At 54.5% G+C, this 21,060-nt stretch overlaps 1 protein-coding gene and 1 long non-coding RNA gene across 2 annotated transcripts in view; one reads left to right on the top strand and one right to left on the bottom strand.

Annotated features, from left to right (window-relative positions):
• Positions 1 to 21,060, top strand: part of MYO1F (myosin IF) — a 35,132-nt gene that overhangs the window by 12,153 nt on the left and 1,919 nt on the right. The window contains exons 7-27 of the mRNA XM_041764666.1: positions 384 to 515; positions 671 to 802; positions 1,016 to 1,148; positions 1,338 to 1,534; positions 2,217 to 2,297; positions 2,420 to 2,506; positions 3,691 to 3,777; positions 4,234 to 4,401; positions 5,366 to 5,451; positions 8,102 to 8,183; positions 9,525 to 9,631; positions 10,829 to 10,927; positions 11,008 to 11,152; positions 16,979 to 17,093; positions 17,187 to 17,356; positions 18,138 to 18,283; positions 18,611 to 18,757; positions 18,873 to 19,021; positions 19,492 to 19,575; positions 20,129 to 20,324; positions 20,420 to 20,589. Coding sequence (XP_041620600.1) covers positions 384 to 515; positions 671 to 802; positions 1,016 to 1,148; positions 1,338 to 1,534; positions 2,217 to 2,297; positions 2,420 to 2,506; positions 3,691 to 3,777; positions 4,234 to 4,401; positions 5,366 to 5,451; positions 8,102 to 8,183; positions 9,525 to 9,631; positions 10,829 to 10,927; positions 11,008 to 11,152; positions 16,979 to 17,093; positions 17,187 to 17,356; positions 18,138 to 18,283; positions 18,611 to 18,757; positions 18,873 to 19,021; positions 19,492 to 19,575; positions 20,129 to 20,324; positions 20,420 to 20,589 — 2,713 coding nt within the window. The remainder of the gene's footprint in view (positions 1 to 383; positions 516 to 670; positions 803 to 1,015; positions 1,149 to 1,337; positions 1,535 to 2,216; positions 2,298 to 2,419; positions 2,507 to 3,690; positions 3,778 to 4,233; positions 4,402 to 5,365; positions 5,452 to 8,101; positions 8,184 to 9,524; positions 9,632 to 10,828; positions 10,928 to 11,007; positions 11,153 to 16,978; positions 17,094 to 17,186; positions 17,357 to 18,137; positions 18,284 to 18,610; positions 18,758 to 18,872; positions 19,022 to 19,491; positions 19,576 to 20,128; positions 20,325 to 20,419; positions 20,590 to 21,060) is intronic.
• Positions 5,461 to 8,850, bottom strand: LOC121496259. The gene is made up of 3 exons (XR_005989137.1): positions 8,701 to 8,850; positions 7,430 to 7,590; positions 5,461 to 7,323 (listed from the first exon to the last, which is right to left on the bottom strand). It is a non-coding gene; the product is annotated as an uncharacterized LOC121496259 (long non-coding RNA).

A 21,060-nucleotide genomic window follows, 5' to 3' on the forward strand; every position in this document is an offset into this window, starting at 1 on the left:
CAGACGTTGTCAGAGACCAAGGAAGGGGCGTGTGGGGCCCTCACTCCAGGCTCAGGGACACCCAGGATCCCTGACACCTGCAGCAGCCTGCAGAGACATGGAGGCCTCTGTGTTGTGGTGGGAGGACTGGGAAACTGGTCAATAAAATGGGGTACTTCTATGTGCCAGGCACAGGCCTGGATGCCCTGATGAGGGCTGGAGTCCTTAGAGGAGCAGCTTAAATGCTGGAGGGAAGGAGCTGATGCAGAGAGTGAGCGTCCCTAAGTGGGAGGTGGAGAAAAAAAAGTTAGGTCACACAGGCAAGAGAGGGACAGTCCCCCACCTGCACCCACCCCCCGGGGAGGGGGGACCCTGGGCATCTAACATGGCTCTCTCGGCTTCAGGGCAAGTACTTTGAGATCCAGTTCAGCCGCGGCGGGGAGCCAGATGGGGGCAAGATCTCCAACTTCCTGCTGGAGAAATCCCGAGTGGTCATGCAGAATGAAAACGAGAGGAACTTCCACATCTACTACCAGGTGCAAGGAAAGGGGCCGTGAGGCTGGGGCAGAGGGAGGGCCTGAGGGGAGACAGCAGGAGGGTCAGTGTCCAGGAGCCCATGGCAGCGAGGACTGCGGGGGTCACAGGGCTGCACCAGTCTATGTCAGATGCATGAGCATCGCTCGTCCTCCAGCTGCTGGAAGGAGCCTCCCAGGAGCAGCGGCAGAACCTGGGGCTCATGACCCCCGACTACTATTACTACCTCCAATCGGACACCTACAAGGTGGATGGCACGGATGACCAGAGCGACTTCAGCGAGACTTTGGTGAGTGGTGACCAGACCACCACTCTAGAAAACCGAGGCCCAGAGAGGGGCAGGGACTTGCCTAAGGTCACACAGCAAGTGGAGGAAATGGGCAGGACAGGGATCCAGGTGCCCTGACCCCTGTGTCCGTGCCCTGGCCCCAGAAGCCTAACCCAGGAGGGCGGGGTGGAGGTGGTGATTGGCGGTACAGGTTCTGTCCCGTTGTGCCTGCAGAACGCCATGCAGGTCATCGGGATCCCCCCCAACGTCCAGCAGCTGGTCCTGCAGCTTGTGGCGGGAATCCTGCACTTGGGAAACATCAGCTTCTGCGAAGATGGGAATTACGCCCGGGTGGAGAGTGTGGACCGTGAGTGTGGGTGCTGGGGAGGGCCAGGGGGCACGTCTGTGCGTGAGAACTGCTTCCTCCTAGTTCACCCCCGGGGGGTAAGGACCCATGAGGACAGTATCTGTGTCACTGGGCAAAATGGGGAGAGACGGGAGCCCCAGAGGAGGCCCAAGAGCCAAAGTGGCCGCCCTGTGTCCCCTACCCTGGCAGTGCTGGCCTTCCCCGCCTACCTGCTGGGCATCGACAGCACACGGCTGCAGGAGAAGCTCACCAGCCGCAAGATGGACAGTCGCTGGGGCGGACGCAGCGAGTCCATCGATGTGACCCTCAACGTGGAACAGGCGGCCTACACCCGCGATGCCCTGGCCAAGGGGCTCTACGCCCGTCTCTTTGACTTTCTCGTGGAGGTGAGGGGGGCCAGGGCGTGGGAGAGGCCCTGCCCCCAGACCGCCTTGGGCTCAGACTGCCAAGTGGGGAAGGCAGGCTTGACTGTCACCTCACCGATTCCTGGCAATGGGGGGCACCGCGCAGGGGCAGGAGGTGATCAGATGGAAGATGTAGGGAGAGGCCCCATCTGGCTGTGGCATGGAGCGCAGGAGGGAGGCGGCTGCTGGAACCATCCAGGCCTGGACCTGGGGGCTGTGCGGGTGGAGACACGTGGGTGCATTTGAGAGCCACGAGGGGGACTGTCAGGAGGACAGTGGGCAGGAGCGGAAGGGAACGGGACGTGTCACGGCCAAGGATGATGACGATCCCGTCATAGTCAACCTTACGTAACACCTAGTCTACACCAGTGACTGTCCTAAGTGCTGTTACATGTGTCGATTTAACTCCTTAATGAGGCGCTACAGAGTAGCTGCCATTATTACCCCATTTTGAAGATGAGAAACTAGAGGCTCAGAATGGTTAACAGGGAAGTGAGCTTCCAAGGTAGGAACCTGGATGTTTTAACTGGGGGCAGGGGCCTAGGGCCAGAGAAGGCTGGAGAGAAAGTGCCGTGAAAGCACGTAGCCTGTGACGGGGGCTAAATCACCCCAAGAGAGTGGCAAGCTGGCCCTGACCCGCTGTCCCCACCCACCCACGTTGCAGGCCATCAACCGCGCCATGCAGAAGCCCCAGGAGGAGTACAGTATTGGTGTGCTTGACATTTATGGCTTCGAGATCTTCCAGGTACAGCCACTGCTCCCCAGCCCGCCCCCTGTCCCTCCCTCAGCCTCCTGGGGTGGCCTAGTGGCCCCAGGAGCTTCCGGCATCACCCCACTGATGGCAGCACCCTTTGCCTCCCTTGGCAGAAAAACGGCTTTGAGCAGTTCTGCATCAACTTTGTCAACGAGAAGCTGCAGCAGATCTTCATCGAGCTCACCCTGAAAGCTGAGCAGGTGGGCAGGGGCAACCAGGTGGCCAGGAGCCAGAGGACGCTGGGGGTGGGGGCAGGACCATGATGGTTGCTAAGCAACCAGGGGACACCCCCACACACACAACCAGCCACCCATTCCAAACTTCTCTTTGCTGACCTGTCCAGGCCCCACCATGAAATCTCCTACGGAAGGGGTCTCCTTCCTCTAAAGCTTTGACAAGGGCTGGGGCATAGCCTCCTTGTTCATTCCTCCAATGAGCACCTGCTGTGTGCCAGGCACTGTTTGCAGTGCTGGGGACTCTGCTGTGCAAGAGATGAACAAAAATTCCGGCTGTTTTCATCCTACCTACACCTCAGAAGCAGAGCCTGAGACAAGGATTCAGGACAAATATCAGAAGAGGAGTGAGGAAGGGGGGAGACAATTTTTTTTAAAGCGGGGTGGGGGGGCGCCTGGGTGGCTCAGTCAGTTAAGCGTCCAACTCTTGTTTTTTTTTAAGATTTTATTTATTTATTTGACAAAGCGAGAGAGCATGCAAAAGCAAGGGGGAGAGACAGAGGGAGAGGGAGAAGCAGGCTCCCCACTGAGCAGGGAGCCCAATGTGGGACTCGATCCCAGGACCCTGGGATCATGACCTAAGCTGAAGGCAAACACTTAACCAACTGAGCCACACAGGCAACCCATGTCCAACTCTTGATTTTGGCTCATGTCATGATCTCAGGGTCCTAGGATCAAGCCCCACATCAGGCTCCCTGGTCAGTGAGAAGTCTGCTTGCGATTCTCTCTCCTTCTCCCCTTCCCCCCATTTGAACTCTCTCCCTCTTCTAAAATAAATAAATATATTTTTTTAAAAATCCAGAATAGGGTGTATTAATGAGCAGGTTACATGGCAAGCAATTGGGACCAATTTCTGCTAAGCCCTGGGGACACTTCATAGCACGGAACTCAGAGGTGACCCACCCCAGAAGCGATGGAGCCAGGATATTTATCCACCAGCTCCTGTCTGTCTGTGTCAAGGGATGTCAGGGGTGACAGTTCTGGGATGCCACACACAGGGCAACAGGCTTTGTTACTGGAGACAGTCCTAAGTGATGAAATGGGGAGATATGGGAAGACACCTTCCACACCTCCTTCACCACCCTTGAGAAGCATGGATTCTAGAAACATACAGAGACCCACCCCGTTCCTGTCCTCTTTGCTGCCCCCAGGAGGAGTATGTACAGGAGGGCATCCGCTGGACCCCCATCCAGTACTTCAACAACAAAATCGTCTGTGACCTCATTGAAAACAAGCTGGTGAGGACTGAGCCAGCTCTCTGGGTCTCGCTGGGCCCAGAGCAGGGCCTGGGAGAGGAGGAGAGGGTTAGGGCCCTTTCTCTGCTCCTGCCCCCTCCTGGGGTGCAGAAGGAGCACACTTAATATCCCATCAGCCCCCTCGACCACTCACTCTGCCCGCCGCTTGTATCGTTCACTCAACAAACCTTCCCCAGGGCAGCCCACTCAGGGGCAGAGGGGCTAACCCTGATAGGACCCCCACCAGGACATCCCAACCTGGGAAAGGTAAGAGGCATGGATCCTTATGGGGTTCCTCACCCCACCCTGCCCCCCAGGAGCTTCCACAGCAGTCCCCGCACCACCACCACCCCACTTTTGTTCTTGTATTTGGAAACCCCACCATCTCCTCCACTCCCTCCCTGTTCCAGGGAACAGGATGGGGGACACTGATCTGCCACCCACTTCCCCCGCCCGCAGAGCCCCCCAGGTATCATGAGCGTCCTGGATGATGTGTGTGCCACCATGCATGCCACGGGCGGCGGCGCTGACCAGACCCTGCTGCAGAAGCTGCAGGCGGCAGTGGGCACCCATGAGCACTTCAACAGCTGGAGCTCCGGCTTTGTCATCCACCACTATGCTGGCAAGGTGACCCACTCCCAACTGACCCCCAGGAACTAGTCTGGCTCCCACCATGTTCCCTCAGCTAGGGCTGCAGAAACCCTCACTGGCCCTGGACCAAGGTCTCAGCTCTTCTCACTAACAGGACAGCTCTGCCTAACAGGAGAAAAACTCCCTACCATTGAGCCACATTGGGCATCAGACTCTCACACCCCAATCTGAGCTGCAAACCCCACTAACCCCCTGGTCCAGGACATAGCCTTCTGACCCAAACTCAAAGACCCCAGGCCCAAGATGTAAGCCATCACGCTCCAAAATGAGCCAGAGCACCCCTACCCAAGACTATAGAAATCTGCTGGCCTCTGACCCTGGCCACAGTCCTCCTCCCCAGTTGACAGGACTACAGACCCCTCCCATTGACCTTAAGTGGGCAGAAGACACCCCCCAGGGATCTTCTGGTCATCCTGCAGTCCACTGATCCCCAAACTGAGCTAGAGCTCCTGTGTTCCCTCAACCAGGACAATGGAGAACCCCCCACCTTGGATGGCAGACCTAGCCCACAAGCCTGACTGAACCCCCCCCCCGCCATAGATCCCCAGCCAGTGCTGGAACCCTCCTGACATGAACCCCAAGCCCTCAACTGACCACACACAGATACTCAATCTGACTTCTTCACTTCAGATCAAACAGCAGACCCCCAGGAACCCTCTACCCGGGCAGTAGCACCTCATCCCCAATCCGGGCTAGAACTGGCACCTCCTCCTGCCTCTGACCCAGGCTGCAGCCCCAACCTTCCAATCTCAACTTGAACATGAGACCCCCTGGAACCCCAAGCCCATGCTGCAGCCCCCTGCCCCTTATCGTGAATCATAAGTACCCCCCCATCCTGTCAGCATAGGGTGGGTTCCTATGGGACCCCTGACCCCCTGGGCTGTAAGCATCCCCCAAAACTCAACAGCCTCTCACTCCCCCCAACACTGTCTCCCTCCAGGTCTCCTACGACGTTAACGGATTCTGTGAGAGGAACCGGGACGTTCTCTTCTCTGACCTCATAGAGCTGATGCAGACCAGTGAGCAGTGAGTGGCCTCCGGGCACCAATCCACTTCAGGATGGGGGGGGGGCTTCATCTTCCTGAGAGCTCCCATCATGCCACAGACTCTGTGGGGGTGGCTGTCTGCAGAGACAGCGTTTCCAGTGACTGGCTCTGATTAAACAGCAGCCTGGGATCCCACAGGAAGAAGTAAGGACAGCGCTAGGGGCCGTGCCTCATGGCCCACGCAATGCATCCAATGCCCCCTGTGCAAGCCCAGTCCATGCAGGGTGTGGACGGTGTCCCCTGACACACCATGAAAACACATCACACCCTGCATTTTTCCGTATTGACATGTATGGATCCATCTCCCTGGCCACAGCTGCACACCAGGTTTCCTTTTTTGCCTTTTTAACCTCCAAAATTTATCCAAGCTCCGCTGTGTTCCAAGTACCATGTATTTGAACCTGTGGGGGATGGAGCCCGATCAGGTCAGGGAACACGGCTGCTCTCATTGAGAGGAGAGCCAAGTGGGGAGAGAGGTATTGGACTAGAAAAAAAAAAGGCAAATAGAACACAGCATTGCATGAAAGTCATAAGATTCACCCATAAAAAATAAATTTATTAAAAGAAAAAAAAAGTCATAAGATAGTGGTCCATAAGAGGCTGAAATTATGGCTCCCAGACCAGCAACACGAGCATCCCCTGAGCTGGGTACAAATGTGGAATTTCTCTCACGCTCCACCCTAGACCTACTAAATCAGAATATGCGTTGTAACAAGTTGCCCCTGATGCCTCCTCGAGAACCACACACACACAAATAATAATATAAATAAATAGAAATAAATAAATAAATAAATAAATAAATAAATAAATAAAGTCACATCATGACTTTAAAACAACCTTCTTGGGGCCCTTGGGTGGCTCAATCGGTCAAGCATCTGCCTTCAGCTCAGGTCATGATCTCAGGGTCCTGGGATCGAGTCCTGCCTCGAGCTCGCTGCTCGGCGGGGAGTCAGGTTCTCCCTCTCCCTCTGCCCCTCATCCAGCTAGCGCTCTCAAATAAATAAAATCTTTAAAAATAAATAAATAAAATAAAATAAAACAATTGTACCTTCTTCGAGTACAATATGCATGCCATGAAATGTGCCCAACTTCAGAACTGATTTTCAGGAAATGTATCGAGCTGGGCAGCCATGACCACTACCTAGTTGGGAACATTTGCATTACACCCGAGAGATCCCCTCATGCCAAATTGCAGTAGACCCCTATTCCCATTACATGCATAATTTTAAATTTCCTAATAAGCACAGTTAAAAAGTAAGAACGTGAGAGGCACCTGGCTGGCTTGGTCGGAAGGGCATGCAACTCTTCATCTCCGGGTCGTGAGTTCGAGCCCCACCTTAGAGAAGGGCAGAGATTACTTAAATAGATAAATAAACTTAAAAAAAAAAAAGTAAAAAAGTGAATAGGTGACATTTAAAAAAATGTTTTCTTATACCCAATAGATCCAAAATACCACTTTGACATGCCAGGCATATAAAAATGACTAATGAATGACTATGAATGAATTATGAATGAATGAACTGCATTCTCGTTCCCCACACTGTGGTACTCCTTGAAACCTGGTACGCATTTTAACACTCACAGCCCATCATGATTTGGCCAGGCCAAGTCTCAAGGGCCCCAATAACCACCTGTGACCAGGGGCTGCTGATACTGGAAAGCACAGAGCCTTGGTTCTCAAAGTAGGGTTCCTGGACCAGCGGCAGCGCTATCACCCAGGAACTCGTTAGAAATGACTGGGTCCCAGCCCGGATGTGAATGGGAAACTCCAGAGGGGCCAGGTGGGCACCCAGTCAGCCGTCCGTGCTTCCACAAGCTCTCCTGGCGATACTGGTGTCCACTGGGGCAAGCCCTGGACAGGAAAATGAAGTTGATAAAGGGCTAGAGAGGGTGGTGGGCATCACTCATTTTTTTACTTTCTTTTAATTGTGTTGAGATACAGAAAACATAAAGTCTACCTTTTCACCATGTTGGATGGTAGAGTTCTGTGGCATTAAGCACCGTCACAATGCTGTGCCGCCACCCCTACCCTCTCCTTCCAGAACTTTCTCATCCTCCGGGGTATGTAGGGATTGAGCAGCGCACTCATTCTGTGTCACGGTGGTCAGGGAAGATCTCACTGAGGAGATAAGAGAGGGAATCGGGAGCGGACCAAATGCTTGTGTCTGAGCAACTCCCTGTTGGTGGCCAGTTAGACGGGGACTATCTATGGCTGTCACCAGCCAGGGCTACAGCAGAAAGCACCCTTGTCTGTATCTCCTTGCACGCGCGCACACAAACACACACACGAGCCTGAGCATGTGGGATCGTTCCTCCAAGGGGACCCTGCCCCTGTCGCCCGAGATGCTGCACCACTCAAGAAATGCTCCTGCAGAGCTGAACTTGGTTCTATTTTTCTTGCAACCCAAGTCATGCTTGGAGATGGAGGCAGAAGCAACAGAGTCAATAGATCAAGGATCCAAAAGGACAAAACCCACTCCCCGCTTCTCACCATTAGCCCCCAATCAGGGAGAGCCCTAATTTGCAGTGTGCCCTCTAGGTCCCATCCCACCTCCACCACGGGCAGCCCCACCCCTGGGCAAGGGCACCCAAGGTTCGGCTGCACGTCTGACTCCTCCTGTCCTGTCTAGGGCCTTCCTCCGGATGCTCTTCCCTGAGAAGCTGGATGTAGACAAGAAGGGCCGCCCCAGCACCGCAGGCTCCAAGATCAAAGTAGGCCCGGGGCAGGGGAGGAGCGCTGGGCATGGGCAGGGCTGTGTGTCTCTCCTCATCCCTCCATCCATCTCTCGCACGTCCTGGGGCCTCTGCCCCCTTCTCTGGCACCCTCTGTGCTGCACAGGGGTCTTCTCTAAGCTCTGGGACTTGGCGGGTTGGACCAGTTTCCTTGAACTCCCCCCTAACTCTCTAAACCCAAAAATGAACCATCATCTTAATAATTTTTTGGTCTTTTGGTTGCCACCATTTAAATTGTGGTAAAATATACATAAAATGTACCATCTTAACCACTGTTGAGCGCACAGCTCTGGGACAGGAAGCACATTCCCATCGTGCACCCACCCCCACCATCCATCTCCAGAACCTTCCATCTCCCCACAGAGAGACCCTGTCCCCCACCCTCTGCCCCACCCCTGGCTCCCACCATCTCCTCTCTGTCTCTGTGGATGGGCCTCCTCTGGGGACCCCCTGGGAGTGGAATCACAAAGGATGCGTCTTTTTGTGACTGGCTTACCTCACTCCACATAATGTCCTCAAAGTTTGTCCAGGTGGTGGCAGGTGTCAGGATGTCCTTCCTTCTTAAGGCTGAATAATCTTCCAGTGTGTGGACGGACCACATTTTTCTATCCATTCCTCCGTGGGTGCACACCTGGGTTGTTTTCATCTCTTACCTAGTGAATAGCGCAGCTATCAGCTGGGTGTCCCATCCTAAGAATGTTTTGATAACCAGGCATTGAGCACTGGTCAGTGCTGGCGGCAAACGTGGGACACTTTACATATATGGGACCTAGTTCCACCTGGGGGATGGGGAGACCAAGGCTCAGAGAAGCACAGTCACTGCCCCAGATTACACAGCAGAGCCACAGTCCACATCAAGGTCTCTCATGCCACTGTCTCCAGTATCCCCTCCACCTGGAACAATTTCCTTTCTAGTCTCTTCCAAGAGGCTAAAATGTACCATCCAAGACATACACACACACATATATGGTTCTTTACTTCCAAAGTAGTGGTCCCCTGAAGACAGGCAGGAACGTCCTGTGCAACAGGTACTTCTGCGTGCTCAGGTACTCCATCAGCAAACGTTTGCTGAGCACTTACTATGTGTCCGATTAAGTGGTGAGGTTCCAGGATCAGGGTGACATACAATACCAAGTCCCCGTGCTGTGTGCTAATGAAGTATGCAGAGACCAAGGACACCTGACCCCATGGCTCACCAGGAGCCAGCCCCCCACCCCACTCAACAGGTCTCTGTCTCTTGGGCCTGTATCCAGGGTGGGAGGAGAGAGGGTCCGAGGGTCTCCTCATGTGCACCACCCCCTGCCTTCTCCTCCACCTCAGAAACAAGCCAATGACCTGGTGGCCACGCTGAAGAGATGTACACCCCACTATATCCGCTGCATCAAACCCAATGAGACCAAGAAGCCCCGTGACTGGGAAGAGAGCAGGTAACTGCCCCCTGGACCAATCCACACAGCCTCTCCCCTAGACTGACCCGCCTCCCAGAACCCACCCGGAGTCATGTGTGACCCATCCCAAGACTGATGGAGGCTGACCCCCAGGACCAGCGCAGAACTCCCAGGGTCCTAGCGCTGACCAAGACCCTCCGGACTGTAGGGATGACCTGAGGGCGGGATGACCTGAGTGCAGGGATGACCTGAGGGCGGGATGACCTGAGTGCAGGGATGAGCTGAGGGCGGAATGACCTGAGGGTGGGATGACCAGAGTACAGGATGACCCAAGGGCAGGGATGACTCGAGGGCAGGGATGACCTAAGTGCAGGGATGACCTGAGGGCGGGATGACCTGAGTGCAGGGATGAGCTGAGGGCGGAATGACCTGAGGGTGGGATGACCAGAGTACAGGATGACCCAAGGGCAGGGATGCTGTGAGTGCAGGATGACCTGAGGGCAGGATGAGCTGAGTGCAGGAATGAGCTGAGGGCGGGATGTCCGGAGTTCAGGATGACCCGAGGGCAGGGATGACCTAAGTGCAGGGATGAGCTGAGTGCAGGGATGAGCTGAGTACGGGATGACCTGAGGGCGAGATGACCTGAGGGTGGGATGACCTGAGTGTGGGATGACCAGAGTGCAAGGATGATGTGAGTGCAGGGATGATCTGAAGGCGGGATGACCTGAGGGCGGGATGTCCAGAGTGCAGGATGACCCGAGTGCAGGGATGACCCGAGTGCAGGGATGACCCGAGTGCGGGATGACCGAGTGCAGGGATGACCCGAGTGCAGGGATGACCCGAGTGCAAATGACCCAAGTGCAGGGATGACCCGAGTGCGGGATGACCCAAGTGCAGGGATGACCCAAGTGCAGGATGACCCGAGTGCAGGGATGACCTGAGTGCAGGACAATGCAGGAACGAGCACAGTGCCCTTAGCCCCAGACCTGAGGACACATCCCCTAGAATTAACCCTGGAACTGACCACAGAACTAACAGAGCCCTCCCCCCCCCCACAGAACTGACTGCCAGGCTGACCCCTGGCACCGGCACTAAAGTCACCCCCCAAACTGCCCCCAGCATGAATCCAGACCCAGCGAGCCTCCCATCTGCCCTTTCAGCCCTGCCCAGCAGCACCCACCCACTCCCAGGACTAGGGAATACCCCCCCAGGGGACTCACTGCCTTTCCCCCTTAGGGTCAAGCACCAGGTAGAGTATCTGGGCCTCAAGGAAAACATCAGGGTGCGCCGCGCTGGCTTCGCCTACCGCCGCCAGTTCTCCAAGTTCCTGCAGAGGTGAGGCACCCCCGCCCCAGCCCTGGGCCCTCACTGGCAGGGACCTGTCCCCCCAACCCTCCCATGTCCTCCGCCTCCAGGTACGCCATCCTGACCCCTGAGACGTGGCCACAGTGGCGAGGGGACGAGCGCCAGGGGGTCCAGCACCTGCTTCGGGCAGTCAACATGGAGCCAGACCAGTACCAGATGGGGAGCACCAAGGTCTTCGTCAAGAACCCCGAGTCGGTAAGTGTGAGAGGGGGCAGACACCCGCCTCGCCGCCAGGGCTCCGGTCCTGCTCGTCAGAGCCACTTTAGGCCTCAGGCATGTTTCCTTCCCACCCCGCGAGTCTCAGTTTCTCCATCTGGAAAGTGGGGAGAGTAGTGGGCACCCTGCCGGACTGGGGTCAGGATCAGACAAAACGGGAAGCACCCTGTCCAGTGGGTGGACGTGGCAAGTGCTCAGAAGAACCCCAATCCACTGGGCAGTCCATGGTGGCCAGCAGGCAGGTGGAGACACACACGGCCACCTGCGGGGACAAGCCACCTGCGAGGGATAAGAACCCACAGCTTATCCAGAACGGCTTTTGTCCCTCGTTTCCTTCTTTCCATCCTTCTCTTTCCTCCTGCTTCCTTTTTCACCGCCTCCTTTCCATACTTTCTCCTCCTTTCTCTTACCTCCTCCTGTTCCTTCATTCCTGAACATGTTAGGTCCCCAGGCCTGAGACTCAGGTCCGTCCAAGTGACGGTTTGCTTATCCCCAAACCTGCCCCAGGCCCTCATCCATCAAAGACAAGCCTCCTTCCACATCCTCCAAGGCACAAGTAATCCCCCCGGCACGTTAGGGTCAGCTCTCAGCCTTCTACCAAAGGCTGGGGGCACCACCACCCACTCTATGCTGCCTCTGCCTCCAGGTGGAAAAAAAGTCTAAGTAACAAGGACAAGTCTGTTCTGGGGAGGCAACCCACAGCTCGGTGACCAGAGTTAACAATGCTCGGAACCTGCTGAGAGTAGATTGTCCCTGTTCTCACACACACACACACACACACACACACACACACACACACAAACAACAAATGGTAGCTACGTTCAGGGTGGGGTGCTAGCTAGCCCATGGGGTCATCATCCTGCAATACGCACATGGATCAAACCAACTCATGCCACACCTTAAACTTGCACAAAGTCATACCTCAATTATATCTCAATAAACCTGGGTTTGTTGAGAAAAGCAACAGTCACAAGGACAGCAAAGAGCAGGGCCAAGGGAGACGCCGGGCTGGCTGTCAGCAGAACATGCAACTCTTTTTTTTTTTTAAATTTTGTAATTTAAATTCAATTTGCCAACGTATAGTGTAACACCCAGTGCTCAGTCCATAAGTAGGGTGTGCAACTCTTGACCTCAGGGTTGGAAGCTTGAGCCCCACGTTGGGTCTAGTAGAGATTACTTGAACATTAAATCTTTCCAAAATAAATAAATAAAAAGGCAGGGAAGGGCCTGCCTGGCCACCTGCTGCCACGCAAGGATTGGGCAGTAAATGGGGAGCGGGCCCGTCGGCGTGAGCTGGGCTGGTTCACCACACTCCCAGGCCAATCTTCCGCTCCCCACCCTGGGCCAAGCCAGAGCACCGAGGAAAGGTCTGCCGCCTGCCCGGGGCCCGGTTAGGTGCCTCGTCACCTGCGTGATGATGGCACCTGCCCTACTGGCGCGTCAGGGACTCGAAGACAACTAGGAGTTTGTCAAGATGGTTCTCTTGATGTTACTATAACCTACCAGGAACTGACTTCTCAGCAAACCAAACACATGACACAGTGGGGTGGAGACTCTGGAGATGTCACAGGTACAAAAACAGTCTGTCAAGGCAGGGGGTGGGGGGTGGGGGGACTCCAGGCTGGCTCAGTCAGTTAAGCATCCAACTCTTGATTTCGACTCAGGTCATGATCTCAGGGTCATGTGATCGAGCCCCGCATGGGGGGCTCCACGCTCAGCGGGGAGTCTGCTTGGGGCTCTCTCTCCCTCTGCACCCTCCTCCCCAGATCATGTGGGCGCTTGCTCACTCTTACTCTAAAAAAAAAAAGAAAGAAAAAAGAAAGAAAGAAAAGAAACCCAAAAAACCCCAGTCTGGAATTGCATTCAAAGCAGATAGCTCGGGGATCCCTGGGTGGCTCAGTGGTTTAGCGCCTGCCTTTGGCCCAGGGCGCGATCCTGGAGTCCCGGGATCGAGTCTCACGTCGGGCTCCCTGCATGGAGCCTGCTTCTCCCTCCTCCTGTGTCTCTGCCTCTCTCTCTCTCTCTCTCTCTCTATTTCTATCATAAATAAATAAATAAATATTTTAAAAAAAAACAAAGCAGATAGCATCACAAACCAAAACTGCCTATCACTAAAACTGCACCTGGAACAATTTGGTTTGTAACAGTTGAGAAAGAAAGGAGGGAGGCAGGGTTAGTAAAAGAGAATGGGAGGGACAGAGAATCCACCTTGCCAAATCCGACTCTGAAAGAAACATGTAAAAATTGACCCTGAAGGGGCACCTGGGGGGCACAGTCCATTGAGCATCCGAATCTTGATTTTTGGCTCAGGCCGTGCTCTCCGGGTTGTGAGATCAAGTCCCACAGTTGTGCTCCGTGCTCAGCACAGGGTCTGCTGAAGACTCTCTCTTCCTCTCCCCTCTGCCTCTCCTTGGCCCCGCTCTCTCCCTCTCTCTAATAAATAAATCGTTTTTAAAAAAAACTTTTAAAGTAAAAAAAAAAAAATTTAAGTGACACTGAAAAAAAAAAACAAATAGACAAAGCTAGCACTGGCTAAGACTATATAAGGTAAAATCAAATTCTGACAAAGAAATGCAGTCTGCACATTTTGAGGTGGAGAAGATAAATTGGCTGAAAATAATGAAATTCACAAAGAGAAAAATTTGGTGGAAAAGAATTTGTAAGAAAAAAAAGACTTAAAATTTGCACTGGACAAAACTGATCTTGATGATAATCATTTTAAATTTTTACCTTTTTTTTTTTTTTTAAGATTTCATTCATTTACTTGAGAGAGAGAGAGCATGAGCAGGGGGGAGAGAGAGAGAGAAGCAGGCTCCATGCCGAGCAGGGAGCCTGAAACGGGGCTTGATCCCAGGACCCCGGGATCATGACGCGAGCTGAAGGCAGGTGCTCAACCAACTGAGCCACCTGGGCGCCCGAGAATCATTTTAGTAAAATGAAAACAGAAGAAACAAACAAACATGGGAACGGGTTTATGACTGTTTACAACTGTGCCATATCAAAGATCCAAGAATTTAAAAAAAAAAAAAAAGTTCCAAATGGAGTTGGCGACTTTCTCAACCAAAAATGCACTAACATTGGGATGATTCGGACTTGGATTCTTTTCCTTGTAAACATGGACTCAAAATATCCTTGATGTTTTACACACCTGCTGGCTGTCACTGCCCGTCATGCTTGGTGTGTTCCCTTCCTGTGGCTGCTATAACAGAATACCACGAACTGAATGACTTGACCCAACAAATTCATTTTCTCATGTTTCTAAAGGCTAAAAATCCAAAATCAAGGTGCTAGCAGGGCTGTCCTCCCTCTAAAGGCTCCAGGGAAGATCCTTCCTTGACTCTCCCTAACTTCTGGTGGCTGCCAGCCATCCTTGCCCTTCCTGACCGCTCCAACCTCTGTCTCTGTCATCACATGGCCTTCTTGTGTTTGGCTCCAAATGTCCCTCTTCCTAGAAGGACACCAGTCATATTGGATTGACGGCCCACCCTACTCTAGCATGACCTCAAAGACCCTCTTTCCAAGAAAGGTCACAGTCACAGGTTCTGGGTGGACATTGCGGGGGAGCACTATTCAAACCAGTACAGTAGGATAAGCTCAGATTTGGGGCCTATCTCACCCACTCAGGCACACATAGCCCTGGCCTCTGCACATGAAGGAGATGAATTTTATTTTTAAAAAGATTTTACTTGTTTGAGAGAGAGAGAGAGCATGAGAGGGGAGAGGGGTCAAAGGAGAGGGAGAAGCAGACTCCCCACCGAGCAGGGGAGCCCAATGTGGGGCTCGATCCCAAGACCTGGGGATCATGACCTGAGCCAAAGGCAGATGCTTATCTGACTGAGCCACCCAGGTCCCTTGAAGGAGATGAATTTTATTTTTTTTTAAGATTTTATTTGTTTAAGAGAGAGAGGGTGCCACCTAGGCACCCCCAAGGAGACAGATTTTAAACTCTGTAGACAGGAAGATTCCTTTCCCAAATTGAAAACGAATCCCCTTCCCTTAGCAGAAATAACGAGGTTGCAAGACACTTGTCCCATCTGCCCTAAACAGCTAAGGGAAGAGAGGACTCCCGGTTGACTGGCTCGCCCCCAGTCCTGCAAGTGCTCTATTCATACCTGACACCCTCTCAGCAAACTCCAGAATGCACTCACGTGCCCTCCAGACACCCCATACAGGGAGGTGTTACTTGGATATGCTTTGCACACAGACCCACTGACCCCATAGGATACTGGCCTGAGAAACAGAGGAATATGGAAACTCCACTCTATTCCCTACAGGTCGTGAAACTGTAGTCTTGGTGGGGGGTTTTCCTTCCTGGTGAGAAGATCCCCACCTTTCGTGAACACTTATAAATATCTACAGCTTTAAAAGTTCTCTAAGGGGATCCCTGGGTGGTTCACCGGTTTAGCGCCTGTCTTCAGCCCAGGGCCTGATCCTGGAGACCTGGGATCGAGTCCCACATCGGGCTTCCTGCATGGAGCCTGCTTCTCCCTCTGCCTGTGTCTCTGCCTCTCTCTATATATATCTATCTCTCATGAATAAATAAGTCTTAAAAAAATAAATAAAAGTTCCCCAAGATATATAGATATATATTTTAAGATTTATCTATTTTAGAGAGAGGGCATGAGCAGGGGGAGGGGCAGAAGGAAAGGCAGGCGGGGAGAAGAGAGACAGAGAGACTCCCCACTGAGCAAGGAGCCCCAGGAGGGGCTTGATCTCACAACCCTGAGATCATGACCGGAGCCGAAATCAAAAGCTGGACGCTCCACCAACTGAGCCACCCAGGCACCCCTCCAGGATATATTTTTTCCAAGTGCACTTGAACCAAGGATCGACAGAACTACTTCAGTCCTTGCTGGGAACCCTGGGGTTTCTGGGAATCATCAACCACCTTGGTCAGCAAAGCAGGCAGCCGGGCTTTTAGCAGTGATGTGACATTTGCATACTTGATAAATCCCTCTGGGTGAAGTGCTACTTATTTTTCTTAATACAGCCTCATTTTATTTTCAGTATTTCCCATTTTGGTATTTCCCCAATCGGCGCTGTCCCTTCTATCACTAAATCTGAATACAACATTCCCCGACCATCTATCTTATTCCAGTAGGTTGTTCTATTCCTTGCTCAGCACCCCGTTGTTATTACTGTAGATTTAGAACTTTTCCTATCCAGTGGCCTCCCCTCCTGGATACGTTCACTGCTATTATTCTAAGTGAAGAGACATCCTTCGTGGCATTTCTACTCTGACTTGCTCCAATACAGTTTATTCCCCCAAGTGCCCTCTGGACTGAGACTCTTGAAACCCAAAAGTCTGCCCTCTGCAGGCGCTTCTTTTCCAAGGCTGGCACGTATGGCTGTGCAGGTTGTACACTCTACAACCTGCACAGTCTCCAGGTACATCACAATCCTATGCAGCAGATTGTCATATTTATGGTATTCTGGTGGTGCTCTAAGATGCACATTGGTCCGCCTTTTTTAACATCTCTGAAATTGGGGTGTACCTCCCATGGGTGACATATGAGTGCATAACTTGACAGTGTGAGAAACTGTGATGTTTTACCATTTCTGGCAAGGCTACAGAGTCCGTAAGAGGCAGAGCTGGGATTCGAACCCCACAACACCAGCCTAGAGTTTAATTTAATGCAGGGGCTTATGCCCCATAGTGGGAGGGAACCCTGGGTTCAGTCATTTGGAGGAAGGAAAAGATTTTTTTGACCATAGTGTATGAGCACGTGTGCAGGTGCCTGCAAGCAAGAGCAAGTGGACGGGGTGGGATCGAGGAAAGACCCACTGCCCCTCCCTCTGTCCCAGCTCTTCCTTCTGGAGGAGATGCGAGAGCGCAAGTTCGATGGCTTTGCCCGCACCATCCAGAAGGCCTGGAGGCGCCACGTGGCGGTCCGGAAGTATGAGGAGATGCGGGAGGAAGGTGAGAGGCTGCAGAGGGACGCTCAGGGTGGGGACAGATGGACTTGGAGGAGTTGGGCCACAACCGCTGCCTCCCTGCCCCCTGTCCCCACAGCTTCCAACATCCTGCTGAACAAGAAGGAGCGGAGACGCAACAGCATCAATCGGAACTTCGTCGGGGACTACCTGGGGCTAGAGGAGCGGCCAGAGCTGCGTCAGTTCCTGAGCAAGAGGGAACGTGTGGACTTCGCTGATTCGGTCACCAAGTATGACCGCCGCTTCAAGGTGAGGCACTAGTAGGTGGGCGCGTCTGGGACCCTGACCCCAGCCTGGCACCCCCACCACAGGTACACCCTCACACTGGCCCAGATACACCTGTCCACAGGTATATATTCACCTAGCCTGATAGACCTGCCCCATCACAGGTATGCCCTCACCTGGCCCAGACACATCTGTCCACAGATATACATTCAATTAGTGTAGGTACATCTAGCTATTAAATATGTCTTCACAATAAATAAAATAAAATAAAATAAAATAAAATGAAATAAAATAAAATAAAATAAAAATAAATATGTCTTCACATAGCCCAGACCAACCTGTCCATCACATACATCTGCACCTGGCCAGACACAGCTCTCCACAATTACACACTTGCCTCACCCAGAAGCCCTGACCCACACTTGTCCTGGACACACCTATCCATTAGGTATGCCCTCAGCCAGTCTACGTAGATTTGTCAATTAGACATATCTTCACCTGGCCGAGATACACCTGCACACAGGTACACTCTCATCTGACCTGGGCACCCATGTCCAGCAGGCATACCTCCACTATCGTGTACCTGTTCACTGGCCCAGAAACCCCTCTCTAGCCAATATACCCTTCCTTAACCTCCTATCCCTTATGTAATGTAAGTCCTCATATACCTTTACATGGAGGAAAACCCTCAGCTGACCTGTCCCTCACCTGCCAGCACCACTCCCCTGCCTGGGGGTGATGCCCTGGAGCCAGGTTGCCCACCCTCTGGGCTCCAGCCACCAGCTCTGCTCCTGCATCCTCACAGCCCATCAAGAGGGACTTGATCCTGACGCCCAAGTGTGTGTATATGATCGGCCGGGAGAAGGTGAAGAAGGGACCAGAGAAGGGCCAGGTGCGTGAGATCCTGAAGAAGAAGCTGGAGATCCAGACGCTTCGGGGAGTTTCCCTCAGGTGAGGCCAGGCCCTGGCCTGCCCGCTTCTCACCCCGTCTGTCACTCTGACCATCTAACCTACCGCTATACCTGGAAGCCTCTCTTGGCTCTACCTGTCACCTTCACCTGCCCCCACACTCCTGATCCTTATGAGCCAACAGCACCTGCCCCCTCACCCGAGGCTTCTCTGTGTCCGTCTTCCCCAGCTCCTTGCCACCTCTCCCCTTTGGCCCACCTGCGTCACCTCCCGCTTGCCTTCCCCCGACGCTCCCCGCCGCATCTCACATGTCAGTCCTGCCACCCTCACTGCCACCCTCACCTGCCTGCCTTCCCACCCCTCCCCCAGCACGCGGCAGGACGACTTCTTCATTCTCCAAGAAGACGCCGCCGACAGCTTCCTGGAGAGCATCTTCAAGACCGAGTTCATCAGCCTCCTGAGCAAGCGCTTCGAGGAGGTGGCGCGGAGGGCCCTGCCCCTCACCTTCAGCGACACGTACGCCCCCCGCCACCGTCCTCGGGCTGCGCGGGGCACAGAGCCCCCTCTCCCGCCCCGCGGTCCCGGCCCGCCTGGGAGTGGGCGTCCCCGCAGCTTCCTCCTCTCCCCACAGACTACAGTTCCGGGTGAAGAAGGAGGGCTGGGGCGGAGGCGGCACCCGCAGCGTCACTTTCTCCCGCGGCTCCGGCGACTTGGCGGTGCTCAAGGCGAGCGGCCGCGCGCTCACAGTCAGCGTGGGCGACGGGCTGCCCAAGAGCTCCAGTGAGTCTGCGCAGAACGGGGGGCGGAGCCAAAGAGGCGGGTCCTATGGGGGCGGGGCCAGTGCGGGGACCAATCAGGGCTGTGGGGGCGGAGCCAGTGGGGGCTGGCCGGGAGCCCGTGAGGGCCGTGGAGGGGTGGGCCTACAGACACGCGGCCACGGAGAGGGCAGGATCAGAGACGAAGCCAATGAGTGGGAGGGAAATATGGAGGGGGTGTGGCCAGAGAAATGACCGCCCCCCCCCGAAGTGGGCGTGCCCAGAGAGACCCAATGAGGTGGGTCGTTGGGGGCGGGGCCAATTCCTGGGCAGAGACGGTATTCCAGTAACTATGGGGCGGGGCCTATGGACAGCCAATGAGAACAGGGGGCGGGGTCCGGGGCGGAGCCAGAGTGACAGGGACTTGTGGGCGGGGCCGAGAGCCTGCTGTGGTCTGGTCCCCCACTCAAATTCCCATCTCTTTTCCCCTTTCAGAGCCTACAAGGAAGGGAATGGCCCAGGGAAAACCTCGAAGATCAGCCCAGGCCCCTGCCCGGGCAGCCCCTGGACCTCCCAGAGGTGAGGAGACGCGTCTTCCTGTGCCTTTTGTGTCCCCCATGACCAAAGCCATCTGTTGCCCGCTGCCAACAGATGGGGCTGACCACTCTGTTCTCTGCCCAGAACTCGCCACAGCTCCCCATCTTCCACAGAATACAGACGAAGCTCAGTTGGATAGTCAAAGCCCTTCAGAAGCCAACCCTAGCCAACCACTGACTCCTTCTCTCCTCCCTTATACTCTCCTGTGGCGCAAGCTACATCTTATTTTGCCAATTTAACAAATTCGTCCTTAACTTCCAAGGCTTTGCTTGGGCTCCTTGCTCCTCTGGTCTCCCAAATTCCCACTTAGCTTGAGCTCCTCTTCATCCTCCAAGAGCCACCCACAAAAGTCCTCCTACAGAAGAGGATGGAGGAAACTTTACCCCTGCAGAGCCCTCTGGGCCAATCCTTAGCATGCTGGTTTGAGCATACGACTGGCTGCCTCCTCCCTCAGACTGGGAACTTGGAGCTAAGTGCTCCCCAAATCCTCCTACCATCACTCTGATAAATGCTCCCACCCTTGCTCCTGCCACAGGCCTGAACCACAATGGGGTGCCCCCTTCTGGCAGAAGGGGGCCCCTGCCCCTGGAGATCACATCTGGAGGGGGCTCCCAGCAGCCTCTCCGAGGCCCTCCATCCGGGGCCCTGAGGGCCAGCAGACGGCCCCGGGCACGGCCCCCCTCAGAGCACAACACAGAATTCCTCAACGTGCCTGACCAGGGTGTGGCCGGGTAAGTGGGGAGAGAGGGCAGCCCAGGAGATGGGAGGTGGGGGTGGGTGGACACGGGAGCATCTGGGCTGTGACAAGCGCTTCCTGTGCCCACAGCATGCAGAGGAAGCGCAGCGTGGGGCAGCGACCGGTGCCAGGCGTGGGCCGACCCAAGCCCCAGCCACGGACGCACGGCCCGCGGTGCCGGGCGCTGTACCAGTATGTGGGCCAAGATGTGGACGAGCTGAGCTTCAATGTGAACGAGGTCATCGAGATCATCTTGGAAGGTAGGCGGGCCAGGGCAGAGGTGGGAGGAGTCAGAGCCCTGACACAGCCGGGCAACCGCCCCCCACCACCATTCCTGCACACCCTTCGGAGAACAGAAGCCACCAGCCCCCACCAGAGATACCCTCTTCCAGGCCAGTGGCTGCAAAGGCGAGGAGGCCTTGGGTCCAGAGGGTTCCTCCTCAGCCACTCTGGGGGCCTCAGAGCAGCATCCCCAATCCCCCCCTCCCCGGCCTCATTTTTCTCTCCTGTCAAGCACGGGGCTAATACCAGAACCTACTTCAAAGAGACCCCTTGTGAGTAAAAACTGTGTCTGGCTGGCCCAGGCCACCTTCCTACCTCAGTCCCCTGGGCTGCCCTCCCCACCAGCAACACCCTCTTTGGGTAAATGGGGAGCCCCAAAGGAATCATTCGCTGGTCCATCGTGGGGAGGGAGGGCAGGCACCTGTAGAAAGAGAGGATGAGAGATGAAC

This window comes from Vulpes lagopus, chromosome 7 (genome assembly GCF_018345385.1).
Source record: "Vulpes lagopus strain Blue_001 chromosome 7, ASM1834538v1, whole genome shotgun sequence".
NCBI classification, from domain to species: Eukaryota; Metazoa; Chordata; class Mammalia; order Carnivora; family Canidae; genus Vulpes; species Vulpes lagopus.